General features: G+C 42.1%; 1 protein-coding gene across 1 annotated transcript in view; it reads left to right on the top strand.

Moving 5' to 3' along the window:
* WDR70 (WD repeat domain 70) overlaps nt 1-21997 on the top strand; it is a 2546720-nt gene that overhangs the window by 581222 nt on the left and 1943501 nt on the right. Inside the window, exon 7 of the mRNA XM_044069907.1 lies at nt 21759-21892. Within this exon, the coding sequence (XP_043925842.1) occupies nt 21759-21892 (134 nt within the window). The remainder of the gene's footprint in view (nt 1-21758; nt 21893-21997) is intronic.

Below are 21997 nucleotides of genomic sequence, written 5' to 3'. Positions count from 1 at the left end.
TGGAGTGGGATTACACTGGCATGTGTTTATATTCCTCCTAAAAATACTAGTATTGAGCTTGGGAGAATTTTTGATTAAATAATAAGCTTTCAGCAGGGAATATTATTTATAAGTGGGACTCAAACCTGATTTATAATAGTGAGGATGTGTTGGGGGGGGGGGTACCTAGAAGAGAAAATATAGCATAAGACTACATTTTTCTGAAAAAAGTATATAAGAAAATTTGGTAAAGAAGAATTCAATTTGGTAGCAGAAGCTCTGTCAGAATTTACATGTTATTTCCCAACATACAGTAGTTTGAGAGTTTTTAGGGAAGATAACACTTACTTCAGAATGGATAGATAGTGAATTGAACAAAATGAAAATTAAGTTTAAATGCACTGCAGAAGTAAGAGAGAGGGCTATGGGAAAGAAATAGGAATTAATTAGCAGGTTTGACAAATGTTGAAGTATTACAGACGAATGGGAATCTCACAGAACAAGAACAGAAGTAACTGCAGAGTTCAAGAAGGAAATAAAGGGAATATTTGAATGTTTAAAGGGATTGCTATTAAGCAGCTTTTTTATTATAGCTCTAGAATGCAAATCTTTTAGCACAGTGACTTTGACAACAGAATACAGAGAGTTGTAGCCAAACCTAGGGAGCCTATGGCAAGAAAAGTAACCAGAGATCCTGAAGAAATATTAGAGATTTTTTGGAAATGTTATGAAAATTTGCTTAAAGCCAAGGAATGGTGAAATCAGAAAAGGCATACATGGAAATATTTATGGAAGAATTGGGTATGCCAAGGTTTGGGTTACTTGAAATTCACCAGTTAATATAGGAGGAGATGAGATAAAAATGGTGATATATAATCAATCTGTGGGAAAATATCCAGGAATAGATGATATTCCTGTGGAAGTTTGGAAGCTAAGAGGGAAGGAAGTGATAAAGATATGGAAGGTCATAACAGTTTTTTAAAAGGAAGGGGAGCAACAGCATCCTGGAGAAAGCTATGGTGGCTCTAATAGCTAAATATGGTAAAGACCCATCTAACCCTGATTCATATAAGCCCATTTCAATTTTAAATCATGATTATAAAGTGTTCTTCCCAGTCTTTTTTGCCAGGTATTGTACAGTGGGGAATAATACATAAGTTATCTTTGAGTTTCCACTACTGAATTGACATCTTCCATATCAGATATTTTCATAAATTTCTGCAGAAACCTACCCTCTTTGGTAACATGTTCCCTTCTATGTCCCCCAGATACTTCCTTACTGTTGCAAATCAAGTTGCAGTCCCCCCACATATAAGCAGTATTCCTTGCTGAAAGCCAGCAATTTCTCCAAAAAATTTCTTAAGCTCCATAATAGCAGTATTTGGTGGAATATAAATACATCCCAATATAATCCTCCTCCCTTGCCTGTGACCCCTTAATTCCATAAATATACCATTGCTATCTTTTTTCTCTCCATCACTGGTGGAGCTCCTCTAGCAACTAGTATAAGTATTCCCCTTTTCTTTTTTCCCTGATCTTACACTGAATATCCATCCTAAAATCCCTTCTTTGTCAATTTCACATATTCACTTTCCAAATCTCTGTCATGTAGCATTGCTGTTTGCACTCTGCATTTCTTAATATAATTCAATACTCAACTTTTTTCTATACCTGTGAGGACATTTACATTCTAAAATAATATGTTTAGTGTCACCATAATGATAAGAAGTTATTATTCCCATGTATTATGTGTGACATTTTTAAATGTCTATTTCTGACTTTTGTGATGTATGCATCCACTAATGTTTGGCAGGTTGATGCTTTATGCAGTTGTTTCTTGTCATCTCCATTCAGACATTTGTCACATTTTCTAAGAGTTTTTGTTTTAATTGAAACCCTGAAAAAAAACACTGGAACACTCCCATAACCTATTAATTTGAAACAAACACACAAAATATGTACATCTTCCAATAATGAAGTTTAACCCTCTTCATAGGAACAATTGTTCCAAATTTACAGCTGCACCCACATGCATCAACTAACCTAAAACTACTGTTAACCATGCTGAAATGCATGTTACAGCCTTTGCTCCTACTTACACCAGTTGTTTCTTCCTGTCTTATCTTTATTCCTCTCCTAGATGTAAAAAAGCAGCTTATATGTTTTCAGGAAACATTAAAATTTAGTCCTAAAAAACTGAGCTGCCTATCTTAAAATAAAACCAAATTATATTTTTTTAGTACATGCATTAAAGTATTTAGTTACCAGAAAAGCTGCTGCTGTTCACTTCCAATAATTTCAGAATTCATTTTTTATTCAGCTGTTTGTCCTTGTACTTTATAATTATACATTTCTTTCAGTAAACAGTGTCCAAACCTCTCAACGTATTGCTTTCACCATTAGCTTGTTTCCATGGAAACATAAGAACAGAATGCTGTTCTCAGCTAACACTGAACATGTATTTGTAAAGAAAACATAAACATTGTGGTCTCTCATTAACCAAAAAAACCACAAGAACAAAAATCTTGTCATTAAATTAAGCCAATGGCATAAATCCAGTCACCTATGCAGATTTTGAAACGTCCATATCTTTCAAAATTGTTAAGCATTTGGTACCATAACTCTGACATTTCCTGTTGGTATTTTTTCCATACCTCTGCAGGGAGACCCTCTCAATCTGGTGACTTGGCCCACTGCTTATTTTATAATTTGTCAGTGTTTTTCTTGAACAAATGTCAGTCTAATCAAACACTACTTTTCTCATTAGTTAACCTGAACAATTCTGTGTCTCAAAGAAAGCTCCATAATCTCTCTAACCAATTGCCTCCTTGTATCTGCTCTATGTATAATGTCTTATAGAAATCTCTAAATGAGTCTTGCATTTCAATAATCCTAATCCAATAAAAAAAAAAACTTCAGTAACTTCTTTCTACCCTTTGGAGGGCAGTACTGCTGTCCATTATACATGGATTTGAGGGGAGGGAGGGTTAGTCTGGCTGAAGGGCTGAAGATAGTATGCACTCCAGTCAAGCATTGCGTAGAAACACATACTTTTGCAGCAGATTGGAATAGTCAGTCTGCTATTTCAAATATAGGGGTTGATAGGAGCAGTAATATCTTTTAACCTTTTTCAGAATACTGTCTACTGTCACTGGCTTTGGCAAGAATGGCCAGCTGGAGATGTGGTTTGATGGTCACTGTTATACGTAAGCGTAAGCCGAAGAGAATATTGTATTAAAAAAAATGCTTGTGGACTTGTCTTTATTGTCAGTTTCTGCACTCTACTTGACTGCTGCATTTCTGGAAGTACTTTGCATGCTACACTTTAACACTTCTACGTAACTGAACTAATTTTTAACTTAAGGGTATAAAGCAGATGAGACTAGACATGTGCATTATCCTTTTGCCAAGGCTGCCATTTGTAGTTCTGCAGATGTCATCAGTCTAACAGCATAGAAAGAACATAGACATTTCGAAGGAGAGCAACAAAAATAATACATAACCAGCATCATAATGCATCTAAAGAGATTGTAGAAAAACTTAACACCAGTTCCATGGTATAGAACGATGGAGTCCTGAGTGCATTTTAGATGTTTTTTGTTCATTCACTGGGTTAAGGTGCTACAGGTGCCAGTGAACAAAGGATGAAGATGAGCAACCAGTAGCAGTGCATCCATCCCTAGAGAAGGATTGGCACAGGCCCAGCTGCAGGAGAACTCCAACTGGAGGAAGACCTCAGATGACACTGCAGTCTTGATGGTGGGTCTTAGAGGCACAAACCTGCCAAATGGTGCATGTCATGCTAGCAAATCATAGAAGCTAAGCATAAGTTGGCACCCATGTTGGGCTCAGCATAGTGGTTTTCCACCATGCCTACCAGACAACAAGGGATGACGTTCTAGAGCTTTCTTCTTCCTACTTACAGCATGGCAGCTACATTTCCCATTTTCCACCTCCCTAGTGTCCCTGGATGCTGGGAAGTTGGTTGGAGTGAATTGGCCAGTGGTAGTGAGAACTTGATGGATGCTGTGACTGGCAGTAATGTAGATCCAAATCATACTTAAAAAAAAAGTCAGGGTATATGATATGACTTTGTACTTCTAGGGGAATCCCTGGAGTAAAACTAGTTGCCTCCCTTAAAAAAAAGGAATATGTAAAAACAAGAAGATACATTTGAGGAAACATTGGTAGTGACTTGGATAAACTGAAAGGAGATATTTCAATATGAGATATTCGATGTTTTGTCCAGCATTTCACAAGAAATAGTAGGATCAGAAATTAAAGCTAAATTCAGTAATGTACTGGACCAGCATAAGAACATCATAGTGCGTGTGCGCGCTCGTGTGGTCTTTTATGTAATTGTTTAGACACGTAGGGCCTTCAAATTATCCAGGAAGTAAACTTATTTGTTGGGTTATGTAAGAGCTATGTTTCTTAAACCATATATCTGATATTGTTAATCCTCATTCATGCCTTACGTATGGGTATCCCTTCTGACCTCGGAACCGTGCCAGCCATTTTTCAAGCTCGGGTCAGCTACAAACTCTCGAGCTAAACTCTTACCCATAATCCACCTCTCCCTGTTACCCCAGATTTTGTTTGCCGCGTTGCCATTCGGTCGTGTCAAGCTGCTTCTCTTGAGCTAAGTATAGATATTTGTTGTCAGACTAGTCATATATATAACTTTTTTCTGTCAGAAAAGTTTCTGTTTTGTTGTCTCTTATCCCTATCGCATTTAGCGACCATATTTTCTTGAGTTTTCTTCACTTTACTGTGCACCTTTTACTGCGAGGTATTTCTCCCTTACCATAGTTGGTAATCTCTTCCTTTTCTTCATACCTTCGGGTATTCTTTTGTACCATTGCTGGTACCCTTTCTACGGTCTCCTTTTTTCTATCATGGCAGATAAGAAAGGTAGTCCGGGATTTAAAAGGTGTTCTGATTGTGGACACAAATTACCAACATCAGATGCACACTCTTTGATGAGGGGGAAGGATCCCCTCGGTCACCGTCTGAGGTATCCTTTGGTGATATCCTCAAAATCCTTAAATAGAGAGGTGACTGGCAGCCCTCTAATCCGAACTCTGAGGAGTCTGTGTTCCTGCAGGCCTTTCGTGCCCAGCCCCGTACCTCCTGGGTTACTCCACCTGCCGATGAACTTGTCTGGCTCATCGTGCCGCATGTGTGGAAGGCTCCTGACACCGTCGAGGCTGTTCGCAGGAGGCCGGATAAGATTTTGTCCCCTCCTGCTACAGATCCCCATTGGTCTAAAGGTCTTCCTGTGGCGGCCGCAGCAAAAAAGGATCTGGTGGAAGAAAGCCAGACTGTCCATCCACCTAACTGAGAGTCCAGGGCCCTGGACAGAATAGGTAAGCGCACCTTTGCATCAGCGACCTTTACTATCAGGTCCCTGAATTATATGGCACACTTTACCAGGTTTCAAAGGGATCTGATTTCTGAGCTTTGTGAAACCTTGGCTGGTGCCGTGTCTGATGAGGTCCGTGACAAAGTGGCCTCTCAGCTGGCCACCATTGAGTCAGTATCTAATGCCTCTATGCAACTGATATCTCACGCATCAGAAGGAGCAGCTGGAACGGCTGGTTCAGCTGTGGTCTTGAGACGACAAGCCTGGATGGGCTTGTGCAACTTCATGGAACCCTTTAAGGCTTCCTTTCTTAACGCTCCCATTGAGGCCTCTTTGTTGTTTGGACCCAAAGTTAAAAGCACACTGGCCAGATGTGAAGAGGACGGTAAGACCCTTTCTGCCATAGGTGTCCGTTATTCTTCCCCTCACCATGCTTTCTCCCAAAACCAAAAGAGTGGGAAGATATGGTTCAAGAAATCTCAGAGTCCTTTCCATGACACACAGGTCGAGTTCTCCCCTAGAGGCAGAGGGGGGAACTCACAGGGAAGACGCTCCTTTCTGGGCAGAGGGAGTCCGCGTAACCAGGGTTCCAGGGACTCTTTCCCTGGCCAATCCTATCAGCGCTCCTGAAGAGTGGCCCAACTCCTTTCCTCTGGAGGTGGTTGGGGGTCGTTTCTCCTTGCACCCTTCTGCCTGGCTAACCATCACCACCGATTCTTGGGTACAAAGGATTATAACCAGAGGTTATCATATCCCCTTCGTTCTTTGTCCTGTCCCTTCAAAAAACCTTCCAGACGTTCCACTCAGTCAAAGGGAAGAAACAGCACTAGAGATAGAAAAGCTGCTAAGAAAGAGAGTCATCCAAATAGTCCCTCCAGACCAGATAGGATCCGGATTCTACTCAAGACTATTTTTGGTGCCAAAGAAAACTGGGGACTGGAGACCAAGTTTGGATCTCAGTGTATTGAACAAGTTTGTGAGTGTACAAAAATTCCAGATGATCACAATACAATGTATCCTCCCGCTTTTGGAAAAAGACGATTGGATGTGCTCGATCGATCTTCAAGATGCGTACTACCACATAAAAGTGAACAGGCTATCAAGATGATTTCTGCGCTTCCGTGCGGGAGCCAGTCACTACCAGTTCAGAGTACCGCCCTTCGGACTCTCTACAGCTCCCAGAGTGTTCACAAAGTGCATGGCAGTCATCACAGCTCACTTGTGACTACAAGGATTCCAGGTGTTTCCATACCTAGACGACTGGCTCATTTCCGCCCCCACCAGACATCTATTGGAAGAAGCCCTGGCATACTCTCTCCTCGCTGCACAAAAACTAGGCATAACCATAAACTGGCAAAAATCCAATCTCACCCCATGTCAGTCCACAGAATTCATAGGAGTTATCTTGGATACAAAGAACTGCAGAGCTGCCATTCCAGAGCACAGAATTCTAAGGATAAAGCAACAACTGATCGCAATCATTTCAAGGGAGAAATCCACAGCTCACTCTGGCCTACAGCAGTTGGGTTCCATGGCAGCTTCCATCACCATTGTACCCCTGGTCAGATTTCATATGAGGCTTCTACAATGGCTACTGCTCACCCAATGGTATCCTTTTCAGCATCCTCTTTTAGCCAAGATTAGAGTAACCCACAGGTGCAAACAGGATTTAAATTGGAGGATGACACACAATCCATCACAATGGTCTTGCCCCTTCTCCCCCCAGTAACCCAAGGCTATAGTGACCACGGATGCCTCCCTGATGGGCTGGGGGGGGCTATGTCAGGGACACAGTCCAAGGCACTTGGTCCGAATTGGAGGCCCGACTGCATATAAATGTTATAGAGCTGAGGGCGGTGCTTTTGGCATTGCAAGCATTCCATCCCCTGTTGCCATCTGGGACGATTGCGATTCAATCAGACAACATTGCGGTGGTCTGGTACATCAACAAACAAGGTGGGAACCATATCTTACCCCCTTTGTCGAGAGGCCATGAGGATATGGCAATGGGCGATGGCTACCAACCATTTTGTTGTAGCAACGCACATTCCCGGGAGTTCCAACATGATAGCAAACACTCAGCAGGTGCATTCTACAACCTCACGAGTGGTCCCTGAATCCCTTGATAGCGGCGGGGATCTTCCACCGCTGGGGCAGTCCTTGCTGCAACCTCTTTGCATTCCCGACCAACTAGAAATGCAGCAACTACTTCGCCCTGATTTCCCCCTCCGGGACAGTCACCCAGGGACGCTCTAGTCCACGATTGGCCCTCGGGCCTTCTTTATGCATTCCCACCTTTTTCCCTCATTCCCCAGTTGTTGAAGAAAGTCTGTTGGTTGAAGAGCAAGGTGATCCTCATAGCACCATATTGGCCTCGTCAGATTTGGTTCCCCTTTGTCTCACCTACTAGATCGACCATGGATTCTCCATCCAACCCCGGAGTTGATCTCGCATCTCCAGAACCTGATTCATCCCAACTTGGACAGCCTGAAGCTCACAGCTTGGCTACTCCCAATTCCCTTGATTGCCAGGCAGAATGATTTTTCTTTACCAGTACGTGACATTCTCATTGCATCTCATAAGTTTTCCACTAGAATTACTTATCTAAGCAAGTGGAAAAGATTTACATGTTGGCTGAAAGAAAAACAAGTAGATCCCTTCTCAGCACCAGTGTTGATAATACTAGACTATCTGGCCGACCTTTTTCAGTCGGGTCTGTCGGCATCTACTATTAGAGTTCATTTGGCTGCAATATCTAATTTCCATGAGGATGTCCAAGACTCCTCTGTTATGTTACACAAATTGTGCAAGACCTTCATAAAAGGTGTGAATCATCTGAAACCACCTTTTAGAGAAACCTATTCAACCATGGGATCTGTCATTAGTTCTACAAGCTCTGACAATGCCACCCTTTGAACCAGCTTCTTCTTGCAACCTCAAATATTTGTCATGGAAAACCTTGTTTTTGGTCGCCATTACTTCTGTCAGACGTATCTCTGAGCTTCAGGCTTTATGCATCAAGAGTCCATACTTGATTTTTTTCATAGAGATAGTGTCTTTGAGAACTAATCCTTCATTTCTGCCAAAAGTGATCTCTGAAATGTCCATTAATCAAACCATTGAATTGCCAGTTTTCTTTCCCAATCATTCAAACAGAGGAGAGTATTGCCTATATACCCTAGATATTCACAGGCAAAACCGTTTTTACTTAAACAGGACTAGGTCCTCTCGTAAATCTGACCAGTTATTTTTGGCCTATACTGGACCTAGATTAGGATCTGCTGTTGCTAAGGTCACATTAGCTAGATGGTTGAAAGACTGTGTGACTTTCATTTATACACAACGTAATATTCCATTGCCTACTACCATGAAGGCTCATTTGACAAGGTCGGTGGCAACTTCTGCTGGCTTCCATGCCAGAGCTTCTTTAAATGACATCTGTGCAGCTGCAACTTGGGCTACGTCTTATACCTTCATCAATCATTACAAATTGGATTTGGCCTCCAGGGGAAGAGCATCTTTTGGTTCTATGATGCTCAGGAATGTCCTTCCATGAGAGCCTCCCAGGTATAGAGGTAGCTGGGGACTCTGTCCCACACGTAAGGAATGAACGAAGATTAACAATATCAGATAAAGAAGTTATGTCTTACCATAAAGTTCCATCTGTATTATTGATCCTCGTTCAGTCATTACGACCCTCCCTCCTTCCCCCTCCTGTGGCTTCTAGTGGATTTCACCAACCGGTTCTCTTAGGTCATTTGACCAGAGGTAGGCTCTAACTTCTTTTCACTTGCAAACTCAATCTGAGGTAACAGGAGAGAGGGGGATTTTGGGTAAGAGTTTAGCTCAAGAGTTTGTTGCTGAAGCGAGCTTGGAAAATGGCCGGCTTGGTTCCGAGGTTGGAACCGATACCCATACATAATGACTGAACGAGGATCAACAATACAGATGGAACGTTATGGTAAAGCATAACTTCTTTTTCTGTTCAGTTGCCTTTTAGTACCCTTCTCATTCTTCATGAAAACACTGAAGGCCCAGTATAAATTAAATATGTAAATCCCAAGTAACTAAAATATATTTGTGGTGATGTGAATCATAGCCAGATTGTGATTTTCCAAGCTCTAACAAATAGTCATGTCACATTTGTTGCTGCCATTGTCTTTTAGGCTTCGCATATTTAATACTGTGGTGCATAATGTTCACTGCTGTATGTCATGATCATGTATTTTTATTTGCATCTCCAAACCTTGGTATGTAGTTAGCATGGTAAGAACGATTCCTAGTTAGTGTTATGTTTTATCTGTGAATCATGAATGGAAATTAAACAAGAAAGTTAGTGTAGTAGTTAGAAGTCCTCATGGCATGTTTTCTCATACTGTCAGCAGTGTGTAGGTAATAATATTTAGGTGAAGGGAAATTGCTGGCATATTATTAGAGAGAGATACTGTGATAGAAAATGTATTGAGAAGGAAATGTGATATTACTGGGCTGACAATTTTAATTTGGCTTTGGGTTTACATCGCATCCATATAAGGACAAGTACATTTCACTTCACATTAAGATTCTTGAGTCTTTCAGCAAATCCCATGGGTTTCAGAACTGTTTGGTGTCTGTCTACAGGTTCTTTGGGAAATGCATCATTTTGCTAATATTAAATTACTAGCTATGTCTTGTATAAACACTGTGCTAAGTGTTCTTTGGGATAGTTTATTCACTGTACTTCCTGCTGCTTTAGAAACGCAAAGATTATTAATTTCCCATCTTGTACTTTAGAAATAACTAAATACTCTTTCATGAATTACTGTATAGTGGATTGTAGTGCAGTCATTGCTGGATATATTAGCATCTAACCTTGACTGTAGGTTATACAAAAGGAGATAAGGAATTTGAAGAAAATCTGGTGGCTGGGTAAAAATTCTTATAGCTCACAAGCCATGACTATATCTAAAGTGCTGTAGGCCATTTTTACAAATGTGTCTAGCAAAACATGAAGCACTTTTATAACTAATATTTGCAAAGTGTCGATATTGAGCCCCATTTGTCTACTTGAAAAATTCTTGATTAATTTACATACACAAATATATAGTAGAGTTGAAATCGGCATATGTGAAATGATATTTAACTGATGTATTTCTAGCCATCTAAATTAAAAACAAATTTGTATCTGTTTTCAGGTTTGCTTTGGATTTTTTTTTTTGTGCCTGTTTGGCAAGTTGCTGGTGCTGGTTAACCACTAGTATGCCTTTTCCTACCCTATAACAAAATACCTCTGCTTCTGTACATTCTTACACTGTTAGTTGTGTATTGGCTGCCTCCTTTAATGAGGATGCTACTTGTATTTGCTCTACTTTTTATGAAAAAAATGCAGATTACTTACCTGTACTCTCTCCCTTGATTGTATTGCAATTTGTAATACTAACATGATTCTGTAGCATAGAATAATGAAGTGCTGACTTTGACCCAGATGGCTTGAGTTCATTTAACAGCATGGGTGCTGGAGGAGTCAGAAAGGGGAGGACAGGAGTGAGCAGCCAGTGTCAGTTTGTCGCTCATGGGGGTAGGGTGATGGTCTGGCTGTTTGCTACCATCAAGCAGAGGTTACTGACAACAAAAATATGTGTATGTAGGCACATGGATATGTAGGTATGAGCACAGAAGGCTGTGACAGTGATGCGAACAATCATGTCAGCCACTGGAATGGATAGACGTTAAAGAAGAAAAGCCATCATTGTTTGTTGCTTAATCAAGTGGATGTGGAAGGGTGATGAAGGGTTTTGAATACTTCCCTGGCCTAAGGCAATAAAGGTTTAGTCTTGAAACATGGAGGGCATTTGGGTGGGGTATATACTATCAGGCCATTGGGACAGGTGTATTATGTGCACCCTTGGGATAAAAGGATGGGTGTCTCAGATAAGGACATACATGGCCACCAGGACAGCTTTCCTCTCTGTTCAGAGCTGTACCCAAGAACCACCCCTTTGGGTGAATGGTACTAGAGGAACTGGGAATGCCCATCTCATAGGAGGAGCTGATAGCTGTTGGGCATGAAGAAAAAAGTATGTAGAAAAAAGGTTTGCTAGTTCCTGTTGTACACACACAAGAAAAAAAAAATATATATATATATATGTATGTATGTGTATATATATATATATATATATATATATATATATATATATATATATATATATATATATATATATATATATATATACACACACACACACACACACTCTCTCACACACACACACACATGCATGTATATTTTTTTGGGGAGGGTTACCTCTTTAGCTCCTTATGAATTTGGAACTTTTTTCTTCTCTTACTCCACATGTCCTTCCTTTGAATATGAATAAATTTCTTCAGTCTTTCTTCATATGGTGTAAAATAGAGGTGTTTGCTATTTTATTATCTTTTTAGTGCTAACTCTATCCTTACAGAAGAGGGATATTTTGAAAAACATGCAGTACACTATATTAGACCTGCTTTCTTTTTTTGAGCGGACCAATAGAGCCATAGAAGAATGGGGCATATTGGACTGCTGCCTTGAATGCCAAGTTGCTAGTGGTGGCAACTACAGATAACTTGTTATTTTTTTTCTTCTATTCCAGTTCCTGTTATGCATCTGTGATGACAGTGATCTCTGCCCTCACACCATTCTAGCTCATAATCTTGCAACTGTCTTGTTTGAGCTGCAAAGTTGTGAGGTTATGAGCTAGGACAGTGTGGGTATAGGATTCTGTGTCTTCATCAGGGTTTACAGCTAGCAGTGGTCCTTGCATCTTAACTGAAATGAATGAATCAGCTGCTAATGTGTGACATTAAGTCAGTTAGGAGAATCCTATAGGGGAATGGAAATTACTTTAGGTGAGAAAACCAGTTATAAGTATGCTGTATTCTGTTTTAAAATGACAAATTCAAACTGTAATAGTCTTAACCTGAAAGAATTTCTGCAAAATGTCACCACTTGATTATTAAGGAATAGGAGTGCAAGTCATTCATTGTAATTTTTCAGGAAGATGTTTGTACCTGCAACTCAGAATCCAGGGACTTGACTTTTGACTTCTCAGACTTGCAAATCCCTGGTGGGTGCCCCTCTACCTGAAGTCTAGGTCTTTACTTGACTAAAATGTTTGCTTCCTATTGGATCCAAACTCCTGCCCCCTGTCCATTCTCCTTCCCAGGATTCTACTAAGTTAGCTTAGGGTTTCTTTCAGTTTTTATGCAGCCTACAGTCAGATTCTGAAAGTCCTTACTCAGTGAAGTCCCTCCTTCCAAGAAGAGAGTGGTCTCTCCTTTGATAGAATGTAATTCTTCTGATACTTGGGTAGAAGAACTGAATTATAAGTTACATCTTTCCTTACCTCTGGTTTATGTCACAGTGAAGTGGAAATTCATTTGGGGGTACTCTCCCACCTATGAGGAGCCCTTTAAATTGCAGAAAGTAGAGGTCACAGGCTACCAGAAAAGATTCCTGGACCTTCTGGGACTGTGGCCTCTTACATATGCAGCTGTTTTTCCTCCATTCACAGAAACTCTTCTTTTGGTTGCTTTTGAAGCTATATCCAGTAAGCCAGAATCCCAACCCCAGAGTACGGGACACTCAGAAATACTTGTATAAACCTACCATTGCAGAGCCAGACACAGCATTCCTGGAAACTACAACAAGGGCACGACTGGCTTTAGGTCATTATTCTCTTCCAGTGACTGAGAAAGAATGACATGTACACATGTACACCTCATCAACCTTTCTCTTTAAGGGCACTATTGCACTAGATAGCGAAACTCACATTCTGAAGTACCAGAAAAATGTCCTTAAGCATCTCCAGGATGATTGTCAGGGAGTAGAAGATGAAACACTAAAAGTAACTCTTAACCAAGCTTGGACTTTTGTACAGCTGGGCAATGTGCCCTGTGAGTGCCATCTGTGAGTGCAGCATCCAGGTCTGATGCTATATGTTTGATTATTGGGAGACATTCTTGTCTGAGGACTTTGTTGCTACCAGGGGATGTGAAGGTGTAGCTGCTTTACTGTTCTCCATGATCAGGACCCTCTGCTTATAATGGGATGTCAAGGAGAAAGCTGTAGTGTGTGGTGTGTGTGTGTGTGTGTCTGTGTCTGTGTGTGTCACTATCCTATCCCCAAATGCAATACAAAGTACCCCACCTAAACAATGACCTTGCTACTGGTGGCAGGGTAAATGCAAGAAGCCCAAAAGATGAAAGGTACACAACAGACAACTGCAACAAGAGGATGGAAGGAAGTCCAGAGGTCCTCCAGGGATCCTCCCCAAGAAGGGGGCAACTGTGACTGTACCACCCTCCTCCTGACTTGCCTCTCCTCCCCAAAACCTCACCCTGGCCTGTATCTCCTTCACCCCTCCTTATCCTGTACTGCCAGAACTTAGAGGACTGGCTGGCCTCCTATTACCAGTAATAGTCAAATAATAACTACAAACTATATGAGTCTTGCATATTGTCTCTAGAGGATACAAACCTCAAAAACTTCCTATTGCTCTCATCCTTGTAGAAATGTTAACACCCAGAACCGCTTACATCAGGACAGAAGACAAAAGAATTTTACTGAAAGTCAAGATTGTTCCATGTATCAAGAAAAGACTGGCCTCTAGGCCCATTCTAGGGTTGCCAAGGCTAAATGAGTTCCTAGACTTTCCATAATTTTAAATGTTACCCCTGCATGTTGTTACTCCCTTACTTGACTCTCAGGAGCTCCTGGTAACACTGAACCTCAAAGTTGTCTACCTCCAAATTCCTTTTTAAAAAACACGGCAGTACCTGAGGTGTGTGGTAGAATCCACCACTGCTGTTTAACTTTCTTGCCCTTTGGTGTAGGTACTGCACCCAGGGTTTTTGCAAAATGCCTAGCCCCATTGATGGTGCAGTGTAGGACCCAAGGACATCTTCGTCTTCCCATGCCTGGATGATTGTATCACCTCTTTAGTCTGTGCCTAAACAAGGTAGAGAAGACTGGAGCTCACACTGGACTTCATCTACAAACTGGGCTGAGTTAAATCCAGTTAGTATCCAGCCAGAACTGGGACCCCTGCTAGACACCAGTACAGCCAAGGCCGGTCTTACCACAGGAGAAAGTGGAGTCCCACACTGTCTTTCTATATGAACTGAAAAGGGGAAAAAAAACAGTGGTAACAACCACGCAGTATCTGAGGAATTAGCCCGCATTGCATCTACCTTACTGATGGCACTACTGGTCAGTTTGTACATGAGAGTATTGCACTGATTCTTAAGGAATACCTGAAACTAACAGTCTCAGTCCCTAGAATGGACTATCCTAATCCTACATAGTATTAAGTGGGTACTGGGATGGCTGGTAGAAAACGCAAAGAGCATATCCTTCAGACAGTCTATCCCACATTTAACCACAGGTGCCTCAGACATAGCCTGTGGTGCTGACACATTGGCTCTCAAAGTGATGAGCACCTGAAGTACCAGGGAGAGAAAATGACGCATGAGCATCAAGGAAATGATGATTGCCATGTGAATTTTCAAAGCCTTCAAGACAGTCTGGAAGCCTGGGACCCTGATTGTCATCACATACATCAGCTATATGGTATGTCAACAAGGAGGGGCAAACTCTTACCATCTCTGCAAGTTTAGCTTTACATGGGTGTACCTTCTTTGTATTTGGCTTGAGACGGTTTTCAGCTCACCAGGTGTGTGCATATTTCAGCCCTTGATAGAGAAATTTAGCATCAGTTGGTCGACCTTATTTCTGACATTTTGCTTTGTATCTCTGCAACATAGATAAATGAAAGACAGCCTAGCACCGATACCCCCCCCCCCCCGTTACAATTTTATGGTCAGAGAGGGTATCAGCAACTTTTATAACTTGAGATATGCTGGGTACCTAATTTGCATTCCAGTAGACATTATATTTATATTAAAGTTGTCTAATTTTTTTCGTTCATACCAATATGGAGGATGATGTCAGAAACCATAGTCGGGACAAGATAACCAGCATGCATTTAGTGACCACATTCCACAGTCTGTGCAACTATTTCAAAGAAGTTTTATTGTTTTTAACAAGTCTACATGTAAATGGCTTCATTGTGAGGCTTTGGGGTATCTGACTGCTTTTAGCATTTGGCTGTAAAACTAATGTTCATATTTTGCTTTATCCCCATTTATTTAATGAATACCTTGCAAAAAATAACACTTTTATTTAAATGTATTGTATTACGTTGATTACTTTCTTATGGTTGTACTTTTGTAGACAGGTTGAATAAATCTGCTTGGGTAAAGAGAAACATTTTGAATCTTTGAATAAAATTAATTCAGATCTGTTGGTCTAAATGAGGTGGTAGATATTAGACTTTTTTAAAATTCAAATAACATTCACAGCTTTCATATGTGAGTGTTAAGTAAGATTTGTGAGTGAGTGCATTTTTTGATAATTTTTTTAAGGACACCTAAATGTTTGTGATGCTTTTAAGTAAGTCATCACTTTGATCCGATAGGATTATACTCTTGTCTTTCTAAAGAGGTGCATGGTTATAGGTTTGTAATTTTCCTTAAAAGGAGCAGGATGTTCATCGTGCATACAGCTGCAGTCATAACAGATCGGTTCTCCTGCCGTCAGGCGGGTCCTCGGTCGTCCGAATTCCAAAGTCTAGGTCCGGCGTCGGTTGTCGTCGCTTCTTCCCTGACGTCAGTGCGACAGGGGTATAAAAGAACCAGCCGATGCCATTTTCTTCAGTCTTTCTTGCCGCGCGGTGCCCGAAGCAGAAGCAGTTCGCAAGTGCCAGTCGGCCAGCTCCTGAAATTACGAAAATTTTGCAACCGAAGTCTTCTTGAAAGCTAAGTACCCCGTTGGGGAAACTTTTCTTGCCTCAGACCGATGTCAGACAAAGTTAATAATTGTATTTCATGTGGGAAGCAAATACCGCATAAGGATTTTCATTCCCTCTGTATTCCTTGTTTAGGCCCAGTCCACGACGTCTCGGTCTGTCGTTTTTGTGCTACATTCAACAAACTCACCATTAAGCGTCGGACGGAGTTCGCCCAGCATTATTTTGGCAAAAAAGTCAACTATATTATGTCGTCGGATACTCCGACTCCAGTTTTGTCTAAAAAGCGCAAAGATAAGGACCGACACACGAGGTCCGCGGCCTCTACCGACACCACGCCAAAGCCGACTACAGGTGGTCCGGTTCTCAGCGAGGCACCTACGCAGCCCCTGACTACCGACGACACTTCATTGGCGGTGTCTTCTGTGCCCGAGGTCGCAGGCTCCTCGGTCCACACCCCAACTACAGATACCGAAGCCAGTCTTGGTGGTGAATCTCAAAATGTAGACAGGTCTGCCTTCTCTCAAGGTGTCTTCAGACCTTCCTCTTCTTTTTCCATCAAGGCTTTCACTAAGTCTAAAGCAGCCATGCATTCTAAGAGACAAGCTACACAGGGCCCATCTCCAGGCCCCATGCCTAAAAAACAGATGCTTAAAATGGCTGAGGATTTAATTACTCTTATCAGGGGTTCTCAACCCCCGGACAAAAGGGCCAGAGTGGAGGAAGAATCCCCCTCCTCTGATCAGGCCTCCATTATATCAGAGCACTCTGATGAACAGGAACATTCTTACTCCCCTTTTGAAGATTCTGATGCAAAGGAATCCATTCCCTCTGTATCTCCCCCAGAGGATTACTCATTTGGGGAAACCTTGCATACCTTAAAGGAACACTTCCACTGGGAAGGCCAAGAGTACACAGATTCCAAGAAAAGGCTTAGGGATTTTCTCTTGCTACCTCAGCACAGGCCTCTGGCTATACCTCCTGTCTTGGACATACTAGGTGATGTGTACTCGGAGGCCTGCCTTAACCCGGATTCTTTACCTCCAGCCCCAGTCAAGCCTGACAGCTACTACTGGGTTCCTGACTCACACCAATTTCTATACAAAAGCCATGCGGCTGACCCAGAAACTATCTCACAGGGCCCCAAGGGAATTAAGGCCTCCACTGCTAAAAATCCATTACCTTCCGAGAGAGATTCCAGATTCTTAGAAAGGTGGGGATAAACGGTATATACCTCGGCCACCTTAACCATGAGGGCATTAAACTGCCAGTTCCATATGCTAAAGTACCAACAGTTTCTGTTATCACAGTTGAGAAGTAAAATGTCACAACCTGAACAACCAGACTTGAAGGAGTTGCAGGATTTGATGCATAGTGCAGAACAAGTGGGTAAACATACCTTGCAATGTGGTTTTGATGCTCTAGAAGCCTCATGTAGAGCTGTTGTTACAGGATCAGTCATACGTAGACATGCCTGGCTCAAGGAACAAACCTTACCAGATCATGTCAAAGCTAAATTACTAGATGTCCCTCTACAAAAGGATGTATTAGTTGGTGCTAATGCTGAGGAGGTATTAAAGAAAATGGAGGAAAAGACTAAATCAATACAAACCGTGAAAGATTTTCTACAGGTACAACCCCCACGTTTCAGTAGAAATTGGCCTTCCAAAAATTGGTCCTTTCCAGCCACGGACAGACCCCAAAGAGGTAGATACAGGCGCCCGAGGGGCAGAGGGCAATCCCAAGGATCGTTTAGAGGCAGACAATGGCAAGCTCCTACACAAAGTGGTGGTGAGGATAGTTCGCAGCCATTCAGAAAGCAAGCCCAGTGACTTTCCCCTTTGCATGCCAAGCAAGGCTCAAATGGCAGCACCCTTAGGCGGAAAACTGGCATTATTTTCAAAAAAATTGGCATATTGTCACAAAAGACAAATGGATCCTGGACATTATAAACAGAGGCTACAGATTCCATTTTCACACCCTTCCAAAAATGAGAGGCATGCCAAACCTGCCACACAATCAAAGGGCAGAGGCACAAAGACAAATTTCAGATCTCATGGACATGAAAGCTATTCAAGAGGTACCTACTCACGAACAAGGTGAAGGTTTTTATTCCAGACTATTCCTGGTACCAAGGAAGGGAAAAGATTGGAGACCTATTTTGGACCTATCCATCCTAAACACATGTTTACTCGTACCAAAATTCAAGATGCTCACTTTACAGCAGCTTCTTCCCATGATGGGCAAGGAGTCTTGGCTGGTAACATTGGACCTCAAGGAGGCATACCTGCATGTCCCAATCAGACAAAATTGCAGAAGATACCTCAGATTTCTTGCAGGTTCAACCCATTATCAATTCTCTGCATTGCCCTTAGGCTTATCTACTGCGCCCAGAGTATTCACAAAATGCCTGGCATCAGTAATTGCCTACTGCAGACTTCAAGGGATACAAATATACCCCTATTTGGACGACTGCCTGATCCAAGCGGACAGCAAGCACATACTTCTGAAACATCTGGCTTATGTAATAATGTTGTTGAATTCTCTGGGATACACAGTCAACAAAAAGAAATCAAGGCTAATACCCTCTCGGAAAATAGTTTTCCTGGGTGCCAACTTGGACACAAACACCCAGATGGCCTACCTCACGCCAGAGAAGCAGGGGCAACTAACTCAATACTTCAGAACACTAGCAAATTTCACCAGGCTGACTGCAAGGAAAATCCTGCAGGCTCTGGGATTCATGGCATCTTGCATCCTACTAATCCCATGTGCAAAGCTGCATATGAGGAAACTTCAGTGGTACCTGAAAAACCTATGGTCTCAACACAGCCACAGCTTGGAAACAATTATACCACTAATTCCATGTCTTCAAAAGGAATATCTGTGGTGGGCTCAAGCATGCCAAACAAACAGAGGTCTTCCATTCAGCAAGCCTCAAGCAAATCAAGTCATCACAACAGACGCCTCGGACTACGCCTGGGGGGCGCACATGACAGATCGGTGCATTCAGGGCAGATGGTCCCAAAAAGAAAAGCACCTTCACATCAATCAAAAGGAAATGCTAGCAGTAATAAATGCTATTATAGCTTTCAAAGACCTTTTGCATCCAGGTCAACTGTTGATAAGGACAGACAACACCACAGTAATGTGGTACATAAACAAACAGGGAGGAACCCATTCATACCCGCTATGCAGGCTGGCCATGTCACTTTGGAACATGGCTCTGGACTTACAAATCGAACTTCAAGCACAGTACTTGCCAGGCAAGGAAAACACACTGGCAGACAACCTAAGCAGAAATATGACAGATCCACACGAATGGAAGTTGCATCCTCAAGTTTTTACAGAGATAATTCAAGCATGGGGAAGGCCAGACATAGATCTCTTTGCCTCCCACAAAAAAATCACCAATTGGCAAAATTCTGCTCAAGGATTTGTCATCCAAAGGCCTGGAGAGTGGAAGCTCCCTCTTTCAGTTGGACAACAATGACAGTTTATGCCTTCCCACCTCTTCCTCTGCTGCCCAAAGTTCTATTAAAAACCAGCGCAGACAGACCAAAGATGATTCTCAGTGCTCCAGTCTGGCCAAGACAACACTGGTACCCACTCCTGAGGAGCCTGACGCATTCTCCACCATGGACCCTGCCTCTAATACCTCTTCTTCTGACTCAGCACAGCTTCAAAACTCTTCACAGTCAGCTGAAAACACTCAATCCGGCCGCATGGAAGATTCCTTAACATCACAACAGACCCTACTCTCCAAGGAGGTGCAGGATGTCATTTCGGAGGCCAGAAGGCCGTCTACTAGAAAAGCTTACTCCGCAAAATAGAAACGGTTTTGTGCCTGGAATGAGAAAAAGGGCCAGAATCCTGGAAAACTGAATTTACCTCAAATATTACAGTATCTAGCTGAGCTGCTAAGCAGTGGACTTTCATTCTCCTTAATCAAAATCCATGCCTCAGCCATTTCTGCAGAATACAACACTAATCCACCTTTATTCTCTCACCCCCTCTTAAGACAGTTCCTCAGAGGGGCTAAGAATATAAAACCCCCAAGGAAACGACCAATACCTGCTTGGGATCTCAATTTCATTCTAGAAAAGCTGACCTTGCCTCCTTTTGAGCCAGCTGCCTCAACAGATTTGCAGTATTTGTCCTGGAAAACAGCTTTCCTTCTGGGTATTACCTCAGCTCGTAGGGTATCGGAACTACAAGCCCTCATGGCTGTGCAGCCTTTTATCATCTTCCATCAGGACAGAGTTTCCTTACGAACCAACCCGTCCTTTATGCCAAAAGTGGTATCCAGGGTAGCTTTGAATCAGGCTATACACTTACCTACCTTTTATCCTAATCCTCAAAACAAAGGGGAGAGATTACTACATTCCTTGGACATCCACAGACAACTGCGTTATTATCTGGACAGAACAGAGCCTTTCAGAAAAATCAGAACAGCTCTTTGTGTCCTATGCTATAGGAGCTCAAGGGAAGCCAATTTCCAAACAGACAATCTCCAAATGGATGGCCCACTGCATACACTTTTGTTATTCTTTTCATGGCAAAAGTGTACCTACAGGCATCAGATATCACTCCACAAGGGCCACAGCTACCTCTGCAGCTTTCCTCAGAGGAGTTCCTACCAAAGATATTTTGGAAGCAGCCACTTGGAGTTCTGTGCATACCTTTTCCAAGCACTACCACCTTCCATTATACTCCAAATCTAGAGCAGGCTTTGCCACTGCAGTCTTGCAGGGCATCCTGGCTCCTCCTAGTTCCACCTAGTGCCTACCACCCCTTTCTTAGCTTTGGGATTCTACCCATTTGTTATGACTGCAGCTGTATGCACGATGAACATAGTACAGTTTTGTACCTACCATAAATGTAGATGTTCGAGTGCTAATACAGCTGCAGTCCAGGTTTCCCTCCCTCCTTCCCCTCTCGGGACAGGCCTATTGGCTAACACCTCCTCATACAACCTGATTGGGGTATTCATTTATGGTGTATTTGCTTGCACTACTGTATTTTGATTATATGGCATTGCTTTATTACACAAATTTATGTATTGCCTTCCTTCTGGGGGCACCTGACATCTGGGGCAAGAAAAACTGAAGAAAATGTCGTTGGCTGGTTCTTTTATACCCCTGTCGCACTGACGTCAGAGAAGAAGCAACGACAACCGACGCCGGACCTAGACTTTGGAATTCGGCCGACCGAGGACCCGCCTGACGGCAGGAGAACCCATCTGTTATGACTGCAGCTGTATTAGCACTTGAACATCTACATTTATGGTAGGTACAAAACTGTACTTTTCCTGTAGCACTAAGGACATCTGTTGCTCTGTTTGCGTCACTTGAATAAATGTATTAAATGTTGCACTTTCCCTTGATTTGCTGAAGTCTGAATGCTGCTTCATTTTGAACTTCTGTTTGTATAGTTATACACCTGTGTTCCACAAGGGTATGCATATGAAGTTATGCTGTTCTGTCGACTTTGACATATGCCACATGCCACATTTGTTCTTTTGCATATTTCCACATGCCATAAAAGTTTTTTGGGCTATTGTAAGGATGTTTGTCTTTCTTAAACTCCAGGTTTCTGCTTTGGGATTGGATCCTTCAGGAGCTCGTTTGGTTAGTGGTGGATATGACTATGATGTCAGATTTTGGGATTTTGCTGGAATGGATGCATCCCTTCAAGCATTTCGTTCACTTCAACCATGCGAGTGGTATGTTATAAGCTTTATTTATGAGGAAGTACGGTCTCTTATCTTTTGTTATTTTGAAATATTAAAATTCATACACACAAGTTATTAGCATTGATTGAGTAAAGC

The sequence above is a fragment of the Protopterus annectens genome, chromosome 1.part0 (genome assembly GCF_019279795.1).
Source record: "Protopterus annectens isolate FY-2018-M chromosome 1.part0, PAN1.0, whole genome shotgun sequence".
Taxonomy (NCBI): domain Eukaryota; kingdom Metazoa; phylum Chordata; order Ceratodontiformes; family Protopteridae; genus Protopterus; species Protopterus annectens.
This window is presented reverse-complemented; position numbering and strand designations above follow the sequence as displayed.